The sequence below is a fragment of the Oncorhynchus gorbuscha genome, linkage group LG26, assembly GCF_021184085.1.
Source record: "Oncorhynchus gorbuscha isolate QuinsamMale2020 ecotype Even-year linkage group LG26, OgorEven_v1.0, whole genome shotgun sequence".
Taxonomy (NCBI): domain Eukaryota; kingdom Metazoa; phylum Chordata; class Actinopteri; order Salmoniformes; family Salmonidae; genus Oncorhynchus; species Oncorhynchus gorbuscha.
This window is the reverse complement of record NC_060198.1, coordinates 20,539,057-20,552,782: the sequence shown is the minus strand read 5'-3', so window position 1 is coordinate 20,552,782 and position 13,726 is coordinate 20,539,057. Positions and strand designations below refer to the sequence as shown.

The following is a 13,726-nucleotide window of genomic DNA, read 5'->3' as shown; positions in this document are numbered from 1 at the left end:
ATGGACTCCAGCTTTAGAGGAATATTGGCCAGTCAGTGTGGTTCCTGGGCCTTCTCACCATCACACACCACCAGCCATACTAAGGCCAACAACAATAGCATTTACAAGCTAATCTAATTTCATACTCATAGCAACATAAAAAAGGGACAATCTGGGATTGGTACAGTCATTGAATCTTGAAGAATAACACTTATAAAACTAGAAATGGTTTATTGTCATATATGGCCAGTGATGTCCTGCTGGGAGATGTCATTGTAGCTGATGTTGAAGACCCTCTTCATAATGCATTACAACACATTGCACAACACAGGCGTTACTCTCACCTTATCGGCACACATGGCCACAGTGATGTCCTGCTGGGAGATCTCGTAGTGGCGGATGTTCCTCACGTAGTTCCCTGCCAGCTTCAGGATGTCTGCTGAGATGTACTCCAACACTGCCACAATGTACACCGACACCTGGTGGTCAATCTTGTACCCTAGTACCTCCTGAACAAGGGAGAGGAATTATGGGGAAATTAGTCCACAATGTACACGTACACCTACTGTACTGGCGGTTGACATTGTACCCTAGTGCCTCATGAATAAAGAACAGGAATCATGGAGAAATGAATCATGGGTAAAAGCAGGGTCAGTGGGGTTTGACTACTGTACAATCCGACCACTGTACATTCAAACTAATGGAAACGGTGTAGGCCTAAATGGGCCACAGAATGCAGAATGTGCAGGGTAAGAATTCCTTCAAGCGTTTTAGTTACCGGTACACATCATTGAACAGTAATTAGGCACAATAGGTACTTTAATAGTAATTAAGTGATGTGAGATGGTTATGCAATGTAATTAGCTAAGAATTGTATAACCTGTGTTCGTAAAATGATGTCAACCACAGTAATTCTGTTGTTGCTGCACATGAATTGTTATGTGTATTTCTAAAACAAAGAGCACTAGGAGCTCATAGCAAAAAAGTTCTAAAGAATATAAGTGGAATATTCTTATCAAGTATCCAAAAAGAGGCATGTTTTTTAAAAGTTGCTTGGTCATCTCTGGTTAGGTGTTAGTTAGGCTTTACATTTTAGAACACTATCATTCCTTATTTAAAGGGGCAATAGGTGAAAGAGTACAAAAATGTAAAAGTGCAAAAACTTTAGGTCTTTCAGAACCTTTTGTATTCTTTGAAGCATGGTCTAAATTAAGTAGATCTTTGCATATCCTTGGAATTGTACTTCATGGTTTGAGAACTCTACAGCCACAATTCATTCTAGCCTGTGTGCACAAACCCTCATACTGGCTTTCTACATTTCTCCATACCCATCCCACAGCTTTTTACCAAAACTTTGTTTCAACTGCAGATTGCCCCTTTAATATCATCTCAAAGTATTTGGCATTGGGGAAGACATTTTGTTAAGCATCACAGGTTCATCCTGGATTTTCAATAAGTGACCAATTCGACAACACAGTTCAACGTCTCCCTCTATTGGTCAGTATAGGTATTGTGAGAAGTGGCCAATACCTTTACCAGGGCTGTGCTCAATAAGAACCAAAACAGCAAATATTTTGGAAAACAGAAAATGTCTATTTTGTTTATTGAGTCACTTTATAAAAGCAGTCCAATCAATCCTTTTTCTGTTTCATAACATTGTCACTTTCTGAAGTGTAGAACGCAGACATCAGTAACCGGGCCCTGCACAGGAGGATTACAACACTTTCAGATATACTGCGTAGAACAGCTAGAATAAATGAATAAATGAATATATATGACAGACAGTCCTACTTGCAACATTCAGGACTTTTTACTGTGACTTCAGAAACTATTCACACCATGATTTTGTGTCACTGATCAATACCCCATAACTTCAAAGTGGAATTGTTTTGAGAAATGTTTACAAATTAATAAAAAAGTAAAAGCTGAAATGTCCTGGGTCAATAAGTATTTAACATTTTATGGCAAGCCTAAATAAATTCAAGAGTAAAAAGGTGCTTAACAAGTCACATAATACGTTGTGTGCAAAAATAGAAGTTTAACGTGATTTTTAAATGACTACCCCATCTCTTGATCACGCGGACTGGACACATACAAATAGTAAGGTCGCCCCAGTCAAGCAGTGAATTTCAAGCACAGATTAAACCACAAAGACCAGCAAGGTTTTCCAATGGTTCGCAAAGGGCCCCTATGGGTAAAAAATATTATTATTATTATTATTATTATATATATTATATTATATATTATAAATAAAGCAGACATTGAAAATCTCTTTTCGCATGGTGCAGTTATCAATATACACAGTCGCTACAAAGATACAGGTATCCTTCCTAACTCAGTTGCCGGAGAAGGAAACCGCTCAGGGATTTCACCATGAGGCCAACAGTGACTTACCGAGGCGATTGGCTGTGAGAGCCATTAATGAAAATGGCGCCGACAGATATGGCTGCCATGCTTCTAGCTCTTAGGGAACTTTGCAGTATTTGTTTTTGTGTGTTATTTCTTACATTATTATCCCAGGAAATGTGTGTTATTAAAATACAGCCGGAAAGAACTTTTGTATATGAGAGCGGTGGTAACTCACCAGCATTACGACCAGGAATACAACTTTCCCCAATCGGACCCTTTGTTCATACACCCCGTGGCAATTGAACTGATTCAAGAGGCAGATCCAAAACACCATCGGTGGAAAATAAGTACTCAGAGTGGACTTCTAGTCCGACTCAGGAGGCGCGCACACCATCCACCGCATCAGAGTATATTACTCGCTAATGTTCAGTCTCTGGATAATAAAGTTGATGAGCTCAGGGCGAGGATTTCCATCCAGAGAGACATCAGGGATTGTAACATACTCCGTTTCAAGGAAACATGGCACTCTTGAGATATACTGTCTTAAGTCCGTACAGCCAGTCGGGTTCTCAGTTCATCGCACAGACAGAAATAAATATCTCTCCGGGAAGAAGAAGGGCAGGGGTGTATGTTTCATGATTAACTACTCATGGCGTGATTGTGTTAACCTACGGGAACTCAACACCTTTTTTTCACCCGGCCTAGAATACCTCAATCAAATGCCGACCGTATTACCTTCCAAGAGAATTCTCTTCGGTTATAGTCACAGCCGTGTATATTCCCCTTCAAGCCGATACCACGGCTGCCCTCAAAGAACTTCACTGGACTTTATGCAAACTGGAAACCACATATGAGGCCGCATTTATTGTAGCTGGAGACTTTAACAAAGCAAATCTGAGAAAAACGCAGCCAAAGGTCTATCAACACATTGACTGTAGTACTCGCACTGCTAAAACACTCGACCACTGCTACTCCAACTTCCGGGATGCCTACAAGGCCCTCCCTTTGGCAAATCTGATCACCCCTTCCTATGGCATAAACTCAAAGAGGAAGGACCCGTGCTAAGGACTATTCAACGCTTGTCTGACCAATCGGAAATCCATGCTTCAAGATTGTTTTGATCACGCGGACTGGGATATTTTTCGGGTAGCCTCTAAAAATAACATAAATTAATACACACTGATACGGTGACCGAGTTAATCAGGAAATTTATCGATGTTGTACCCACTGTGACTATTAAAACCTACCCTAACCAGAAACCGTGGATAGATGGCAGCATTTGCAGAAAACTGAAAGCGTGAATCATCGCATTTAACCATGGCAAGGTGACTGCGAATATGGTTGAATACAAACAGTGTAGTTATTCCCCCCCGTAAGGCAATCAAACAGGCAAAACATTAGTAAAGAGACAAAGCGGAGTCGCAATTCAACGGCTCGGACACTAGACGTATGTGGGAGGGTCTAGAGACAGTCAATGACTACAGAGGGAAATCCAGCCACGTCGCGGACACTGACGTCTTGCTTCCGGGCAAGCTAAACACCTTCTTCACCCTCGTTGAGGATAGCACAGTGCCACCGATGCGGCCCACTACCAAAGACTGTGGGCTCTCCTTTTCCATGGCCGGTGCGAGTAAGACATTTAAGCATGTTAACCCTCACAAGGCTCCCAGCCCAGTCAAGGATCATAGCCGCATCCTCAGAGCATGCGCAGACCAGCTGGATGGAGTGTTTACGGACATATTCAATCTCTCCATATCCCAGACTGCTGTCCCCGCATGCTCACGATGTCCACCATTCATCCTGTACCCAAGAAAGCAAAGGTAACTGAACAAAATGACTATCGCCCCCGTAGCACTCACTTCTGTCATCATGAAATGCTTTGAGAAACTAGTCAAGGATCATATCATCTCTACCTCACCTGACAACCTAGAATCAATTCAATGTACTTAACGGCCCATAGATTCACAGATGATGCAATCGCACTACACTGCCCTATACTCATCACAAAGCTTGGGGCCCTGGGTTTGAACCCCGCCCTGTGCAACTGGGTCCTAGACTTCGTGACGGGCTGCCCAGTGGACGTGAAGGTATGAAACAACACCTCCACTCCGCTGATCCTCAACACTGGGGCCCCACAAGCATGCGTGCTCAGCCCACTCCTGTATTCCGTGTTCACCCATGGCCATGCACGCCTCCAACTCAAATCATTAAATTTGCAGACTACAAAACAGCAGTAGGGCTGGGAGACAATTACGAGACAGCCTAGAGGGAGGTGGTGAGGGCCCTGGGAGTGTGAAACCAGGAAAATAACCTCCCACCCAACATCAACAAAACAAAAGGAGCTGATTGTGGACTTCAGGAAACAGCGGAAGGAGCACCCCCTATCCACATCGATGGGACCGCAGAGGAGAAGGTGGAAGGCTTCAAGTTCCTTGGCGTACACATCACTGACAATCTGAAATGGTCCACACACACAGACAGTGTGGTGAAGAAGTAATTTGGCTTGGCACCTAAAACCCTCACAAACTTCTACAGATGCACAACGGAGAGCATCCTGTCAGGCTGTATCACGCCTGGTATGGCAACTGCACAGCCCGCAACCGCAGGGCTCTCCAGAAGGTGGTGTGGTCTGCCCAACGCCTCACCGGGGGATAACTACTACAGGAAGGCCAAAAAGTTTATCAAGGACAACAACCACTGAGCCACTGCCTGTTCACCTCGCTATCATCCAGAAGGCAACGTCAGTACAGGTGCATCAAAGCTGGAACCGAGAGACTGAAAAGCAGTTTCTCAAGGCCATCAGTGTTAAATAGCCATCACTAGCACAAAGGCTTCTGCCATATATACATAGACTTGAAATCACTGGCCACTTTAATAAATGGAACACTAGTCAGTTTAATAATAATATTTACATATTTTTCATTGCTCATATCTATATGTATATATTGTATTATATCATATTCTACTGTATCTTAGTCTATGCCGCTCTGACATTGCTCCTCCAAATATTTATACATTCTTAATTCCATTCCTTTAGACGTGTGTGCATTGTTGTGAACTTGTTAGATATTTCTGCACTGTTGGAGCTAGAAACACAAGCATTCAGCAACACCTGCAATAACATCTGCTAAACAAGTGTATGAAACAAATACAATTTGATTTCATTTAGGAGATAACTGAGGATGGATCAACATTGTAGTTACTCCACAACACTAAACTAAATAACAGAGTGAAGAGGGAAGCCTGTACAGAATATAAATATTCAAAAACATGCATCCTGTTTGCAGTAAGGCACTAAAGTAATACTTCACACAATGTTGCAAAGAAATTACCATGGTCCTTTTTTAAATAAAAAGAGTAGGAATATAGCTAAGCACAGGCAAAATCCTAGAGGAAAACTTGGTTCAGTCTGCTTTCCAACAGGCAAATTCACCTTTCACAAGGCCACATATACACTGGAGTTGCTTACCAAGACAACATTGCATGTTCCTGAGTGGCCTAGTTACAGACATAGATTTTTAAGCAGATTTATGACAAGAATTGAAAATGGATGTCTAGCAATGATCAACCACCAACTTCACAGAGCTTAAAGACTTTTTAGAATAATGGGCAAATATTGTACAATCCAGGTCTGCGCAAAGCTCTTCGAGACTTACCCAGAAAAACTCACAGCTGTAATCATTGCCTCAGGTGATTCTAACATGTATTGACTCAGTGGGTTGAAAATGATCTAATCAAGATGTGTGTGTGTGTGTGTGTATATATGTGTGTATGTGTGTATGTGTGTATGTGTGTATGTATGTATGTATGTATGTATGTATGTATGTATGTATGTATGTATGTATGTATGTATGTATGTATGTATGTATGTATGTATGTGTGTGCACGTATACACACACACACACACACACACACACACACACACACACACACACACACACACACACACACACACACACACACACACACACACACACACACACACACACACACACACACACACACACACACACACACACACACACACCAAAAAAATAAACATCCCTTTTCAGGACCCTGTCTTTCAAAGATAATTCGTAAAAATCCATTGTAATGGGTTTAAATACTGTTTCACATGCTTGTTGAATGAACCATGAACATGCACCTATGGAACGGTCGTTAACGCAACCGCTGTGTCAGATATATATATTTTTTTAAAGAAGCTTTATCTGAGAACGGCGCTCAGTGCCCAAAACAGCCAAAAATACAGTGGGGCAAAAAAGTATTTAGTCAGCCACCAATTGTGCAAGTTCTCCCACTTAAAAAGATGAGAGGCCTGTAATTTTCATCACACTTCAACTATGACAGACAAAATGAGGGGAAAAAAATCCAGAAAATCACATTGTAGGATTTTTAATGAATTTATTTGCAAATTATGGTGGAAAATAAGTATTTGGTCACCTACAAACATGCAAGATTTCTGGCTATCACAGACCTGTAACTTCTTCTTTAAGAGGCTCCTCTGTCCTCCACTCGTTACTTGTATTAATGGCACCTGTTTGAACTTGTTATCAGTATAAAAGACACCTGTCCATAACTTCAAACAGTCACACTCCAAACTCCACTATGGCCAAGACCAAAGAGCTGTCAAAGGACACCAGAAACACAATTGTAGACCTGCACCAGGCTGGGAAGACTGAATCTGCAATAGGTAAGCAGCTTGGTTTGAAGAAATCAACTGTGGGAGTAATTATTAGGAAAAAAGTAAAGTCTAAACTTTAGACTATCAATAGATCAGCGTTCTAACTCCCCCTTGTGATAGTGTGGTACAATGACCGAATACCAGCATCTACCACAAACAGTCGCAGCATAAGCTCGTAACTTTTAAAGGAAGAACCATTGTATTTTGTGTAGATCCTTGACAACAAATGACAAATCCCTTTAAATCCAACTTGTAATAAAACATTTTGGGGGAAAAAGGTCAAGGGGTGTGAACTTTCTGAAGGCACTGTACATCACTGAATACACCCTGCTGTTTCCTAAAAGTGGTTCACAAGCCTGACTAATTTCATGGGCGCTGAAGACATAGGCTACATGCTGATGACCTTACAGGTCACTTCATTATGATTGGTCTAGCCACCACGGTCATGTTCAGTAGGCACAAAACAGCAATGTACTACTTGAAAGCAGGGTCCAAGGTTAACTTTTTCTTTGTAAACACATTAGGGTCATGCAGGGCCTAGATTAAATGCTTGTATGTATGTATGTATGTATGTATGTATGTATGTATGTATGTATGTATGTATGTATGCATGTATGTATTCAGCGAGTAATAGGCTACATTTGGTCATTATGGCATATATTGTATTAAAAAATTAATATAATTTAGCAATATAGACAATGTATTATTTTTGCTAGTATGTTCACTACTTTCCCTAAAATAAATAAGCTGAGTGAGTAGATTGTTGAGCGCTTCTTTTCACTCTGGACAGCTCGTGTGCCGTGTGAAGGCATCAACTCGTGTACTGCTCGCATGCTCAAGAAGTTGTGATAGGCGAGGAGAGTGGTTGAATGAACGGCCAATAATTTTGCTCAAATACAAATAGCATAATTTTTCAGTGTGTAGTCCTTCAATGGTTTTCAATAGCAGACTGCGACAAAGAAGGTAAACTGGAAAGACAAAATGTGCTGAGAAGATATTGACCCAACATGTTATTACTGGCAAGCGGGCAATCAACGTCAGATCCTGCTAAAAGTGTCCAGTAAGAAATGTACATTTTCGCTTTCCATTTCAAATTGCTTTGACCTACTGAACATGACCCAGACATGGGTTACCTTGAGCAGCGGGTGGATCTTATCCACGGGCAAGGCCAAAGGATTCCTCCTCTTCCTCTTTTCAATGGCCGCCTGGGCATCAGCGATAGCCCATTTATCGATAGGGTGAGGGAAACTCTTCTGTACTCGCTCCTGAGGGGAGGAAAGGAGGGAAGGAGTGAGGGAGATCGAGAACCCTTTAATAGTGCAATACTTTTGACCAGAGCCCAATGGGCCCTTTCCAAATGTAGTGGGATACATAGGGAATAGGGTGCCATTTGGGCTGCAGAGGGCCTTATCTGTTATTTACTTGAATGACATATTTCCTGGTACTCTATTGACACTGCATCCATAGGCAAAGCAAACAATACCCCCCGTGAACGTCTTTGTTCACTGGGGGTAAACATGCCTCCTCCTCCTTCAAACTGCCCTATGACACTTTACACCATTGTTTTATTGTTGCAGACATTTCACAAGGGACTTTTCCCTTAATAAGGGACATCTAACAGGTTGTCAATGGGAGGGCGGGTACATGACATGTACATGTCAATTCACACTTCTGCTAGAGGCACTACCAGGATGTCCTTCCCTTGACGTGGGTGTTAGGCTAAGAGTTACTGTAACCCTTTAAAAAAGGGTGAGAACTACAAAATACATCCACAGTTAAAGGAGGACATCTTCATAAGCACTAAATAACAATTAACATGTGCTTATGTCAACAACTTCAAGTTGGCATAGGCTTTGAGGCCTAGGCATTTACAAAATGTTTGTGTTGTATATTAGGAGGGAATCAAACATTTATGTTGTGCCTACAAAGGTGTTAAGGAACTCCTTATGAATGTGTTATGTAGTTATTATGTAGGGTACATACATAGTTAACAAACAATACAAATTTCCCGCAATCTGTTGGATCCAATGGGTCACAAATTATACACAAACACAATACGAGTGTGGTCAATCATCAACCCTGGCAGGTCAATGGTTAAAAGGGGGCACAGGTCAAGGGTTAAAGTTCATACAGACTGGGTCACAGGGAGAGGTCAACAGAAAGTGAGAGCACAGAACTAAGGGAGGAGTAAACATGGTAAAAAGAGACCACATAGATGGTTTGGCTTTACCATGCCCCATGGCTAGGGCCATGGACCCTAAAAAGCACCTGTGGATTTCACGTGATCCGTCTGCTCGCAAAAATGAGTCAAGGTGAACAAAACAAAAAGAGGTGAAAACATGTTGGCCCGCTAAAACATGGGCTGAACAAAGAAAGATTTCAGATGTTTTCTGCATTAACTCATGTCAGTTATCATTGCAAAAAACCAACACAATAGTAGTAGCCATTAGTGTGATGAAAGAAAACGCAAGAAAACATTCTGTTCAATGACATAAAACCAAACAAGAACTAAAAAGGTAATCATATTCAAAATATGAGACTGTTCTGTTCAAATGATTGTCAAAGCAATAGGAGTCAAAATACATGTCTGCAAATAGCTTCACTTTTCTACCTTTCACTTTGGGTAAATGGATTGTATTCATAAGAATACAAATGGACAAAAACCGAGTTATATCTCAGTGCAAAACAAACCGTCTAAAGAACACCATGATCTGAGCTTAAAAGAAATTAAACTTCAAACATTTATAATTTCCCCTTTTTGGTTGGGGACATAAATCAACATCCTCTTTTACTGAAACCGTGACTTAACCAGCTGTCAATAAAAAGTGTCTGCTACCAAATAAAATTAAGCTAAATGCTATGATACGCTGTGAGCCACATTAAAATCAGCAATCAGCAGTTGAAACAATAACAAAGCGGACTCCCTGCCCCAGTTTGGTAAAAAGCTGAGGGATGGGGCTAGAGAAATGTAACCACTCAAATTCATAGACAGAGGTATGGATGCAAGGACTGGCCATACATTATTTCTAAATTATAGTTTTAACCATGTTTTGAGGCTATATAGTGCTTGTTTACAAACATTGGAGTAAAAAGCTTATATTTTGGGTTCTGATAGGGAATGACAGTTGAAGTAAGCTCATGAGGCATTTATAAGTTATTCTTCAAAAATGTATGTATACTGAACAAAAATATAAAAACGCAACATTCGACAATTTCAAAGATTTTATTGAGTCACAGTTAATAAAAGGAAATCAGCCAATTGAAATAAGTGAATTAGGCCCTAATCTATAGAGTTCACATGACTGATATGCATGTTGGTCAAAGATGCCTTAAAAAAAAGGTAGGGGCATGGATCAGAAAACCAGTTAGTATCTGATGTGACCACCATTTGTGTCATGCAGCGCAACATCTCCTTCGCATAGAGTTTATTAGGCTGCTGACTGTGGCCTATGGAATGATGTCCCTCTCCTCTGCAATGGTTGTGTGAAGTTGCTGGATATTGGCAGGAACTGGAACACACTGTCGTACACGTTGATCCAGAGCATCCCAAACATGCTCAATGGGTGACATGTATTGTATTCAGGCCATGGAAGACCTGGGACATGTTCAGCTTCCAGAAATTGTGTTCAGATCCTTACAACAAGGTGCCGTGGATTATCATAATGAAAGCACTCCACACTGCCCTTTCCCACATGGACAAAAGGAACACCTATGTGAGAATGCTGTTCATTGACTACAACCCCCGTGTTCAATACCACAGTGCACACAAAGCTCATCACTAAAATAAACTAAGGACCCTGGGACAAAACACCAACTGCAACTGGATCCTCGATGGGCCACCCCCAGGTGGTAAGGGTAGGCAACAACACATCTGCCACGTTGATCCTCAACACAGGGCCCCTCAAGGGCTACCTTGACCACTTTAGTCCCAAAACCCTTACCACATTTGTCGCCTCCTGCACTCCCTGTTCACCCACAACTGCGTGGCCAAGCACCATCAGTAAGTTTGCTGACGACACAAAAGTTCTACAATTGCGCCACCGAGAGCATCCTGACCGGTCGCTCTGCTACTGCCCAGCAAGTGGTACCAACGCGCCAAGTCTAGGTCCAAAAGGCTCCTTAACAGCTTCTAACCCCAAGGCATAAGACCGCTGAACAACTAATCAAATTCAAATGGCCATGCGGACTATTCACTTTACCCCTACCTACATGTACAAATTACCTCGACTAACCTGTAGCCCTGCACATTGACTTGGTACCGTTACCCCATGTATATAGCCTTGTTATTGTTATTTTATTGTGTATATGGGCTTGTAAGAATTTCACAATAAATTGTATTCAGCGCATGTGAAAAATTGAATTTGATTTAACAAATGGGCCTCAGGATCTCGTCACAGTATCTGTGCATTCAATTTGCTATAGATAAAATGCAATTGGGTTCATTGTCCGTAGCTTATGCCTGCCCATACCATGACCCCACTCCCACCATGGGGCACTAGGTTCAAAGTTGACATTAGTAAACCACATGCCTACACAACGCCACAGAGGCTGTCTGTCATCTGCCTGATACAGTTGAAACTGGTATTCATCCATGAAGAGCACACTTCTCTGGCATGCCAGCGGCCTTTGAAGGTGAGCATTTGCCCACTAAAGTTGGTAACGACACCAAACTGCAGTCAGGTAAAGACCCTGGTTAAGACGGCAACCACGCAGATGAGCATCCCTGAGATGGTTTCTGACAGTATGTGCAGAAATACTCTGGGTTGTGCAAACCCAAAGTTTCATCAGCTGTGCGGGTGGCTGGTCTCAGACCATCCCGGAGGTGAAGAAGCCAGATGTGTAGGTCCTGGGCTGGAGTGGTTACACGTGGTCTGCGGTTCTGAGGCCGGTTGGATGTACTGCCAAATACTCTAAAACGACATCGGTGGTGGCTTATGGTAGAGGAAATTAACATGCAATTCTCTGGCAAGAGCTCAGGTGGACATTCCTGCAGTTAGAATGCCAATTGTACACTCCCTCAAAACATCTATGGAATTGTATTGTGTGACATAATTACACATTTTAGAGTGGCCTTTTATTGTCCCCAGCACAAGGTGAACCTGTGTAAAGATCATGCTGTTTAGCTTCTTGATATGCCTCACCTGTTAGGTGGATAGATTATCTTGACAAAGGAGAAATGCTCACGAACAGGGATGTAAAACAAATTTGTGCACAGAATGAGAGAAATATGCTTTTTGTGCATATGGAAGATGTCTGGGATCTTTTATTTTAGCTCATGAAACATGCGACCAACACTTTACATGTTGCGTTTATATTTTTGTTCAGTGCAGCAACTGCTGATTGCCCCTTTAAGTAGAAGTAGCACCTAACCACTGGTCAAGGGTCAGTTTATTTCCTAGACCATAGGCTAAAGTGAGAGGATCAGGGGAACAGTAGTCTGCTCCTAGACCTGTGATTTAGAGGCAACTTCTACCTCGCCACATCTGTTGTTGATGCCCTGAGGGATTCTGAAAGGGAAGGTCTGCTCACTCTTTTTCTGCTCCCAAACGGGATCTTTTAATACAGCTTAGACAACACAATCACAACGATTCAACTTAATTGTGATTGAAATGTTGTGATTTTATCACCTGGGCCTAAGCTTTAGTAAAATATCACATTTGAAGGCAAAACAACACGCACACATTCCCTTTTTCTCTATGTATTGGACCTTTATTGCTTTGGAAGTATACAAAACCCCCTCTGTAAAAAAGGGGTCAACAAGGTTTTAGGTCTGTTGCGCTATTGACGGAGATCTTCACCTCCACGTCCTGCACACTGCGTGGCTGTGCCTGGCAGAGCATGCTGAGCAGCAGCAAGATCAGCTCCTCGATGTACTGCAGCGCATCCTCCTGGGACGACAGCTTGGGATGCACCTGGCTCAGCACCTTCAGAGACAGAGATGTGCATTAGTTCAGTATGAGTTAATAAAAAAATAAAAATCAACTGTTAAAAAAGGTTGGATCGGTAGAATGTGGTAAACATGTATGAGTTCAGTATAGGTTGAGTTGATTATCATATATATTTTTTATAAACTGTTAAAAAGCTTGGGGTGCATCTGGCTCAGCACCTTTACACAGAAACTAAGAGAGATGAGGCTAGGCTACTAGTTAAGCATAGATTGCCGCTGGGCCCAAACTGTTGACTCAATGGTGTTTCCATGGAATAGAATCAACGTGGAAAACTGATTGAATTTGCAAAAAGTCATCAACATATAGGAATTGAGACATTTTGTAATTTTTCCACCCAATTTTGAACCTAAATCCAATGACACAGTTCAAATGTTTGTTGATTACACGTTAGTTGACAACTCAATAAAATGTCAATCTAAACCAGACGTTGAAGTGACGTCTATGTTTTTTAAAAACAATCAAACTGTTAAAAACCTTGAGTAGCAACTGGAAAGACATTTTCTAGTGTATTATAGTTAGAGTGTTTTCACACTTAGTCCCTTTTCAGTCAATTTGTGTGAACTCAGTGCAGTTCGCTTCATTTTTTTGTACAGTATGAACACTCTAAAAGACCTCAGACCCCTTAAAAGAGCCCCAAAAGCAAACCAAATTGAGACCATTGTGAGAGGTGGTCCAAATTCGGTTTGCTTGAATTTCCGCACCACACACTAGACTACTGCAACAGTGTTTCCTCTGCCATAAGCCCTCACATTGGTGCCACAAAAGAGAG

General features: G+C 41.7%; 1 protein-coding gene across 4 annotated transcripts in view; it reads right to left on the bottom strand.

Annotated features, from left to right (window-relative positions):
- Positions 1 to 13,726, bottom strand: part of LOC124015254 (son of sevenless homolog 1-like) — a 75,698-nt gene that overhangs the window by 47,374 nt on the left and 14,598 nt on the right. For all 4 annotated transcript variants that reach the window (XM_046330360.1, XM_046330362.1, XM_046330361.1 and 1 more), the window contains exons 2-4: positions 12,808 to 12,933; positions 8,143 to 8,274; positions 324 to 488 (exon numbers count right to left, since the gene is read on the bottom strand). In XM_046330360.1, the coding sequence (XP_046186316.1) occupies positions 324 to 488; positions 8,143 to 8,274; positions 12,808 to 12,933 (423 nt within the window). The remainder of the gene's footprint in view (positions 1 to 323; positions 489 to 8,142; positions 8,275 to 12,807; positions 12,934 to 13,726) is intronic.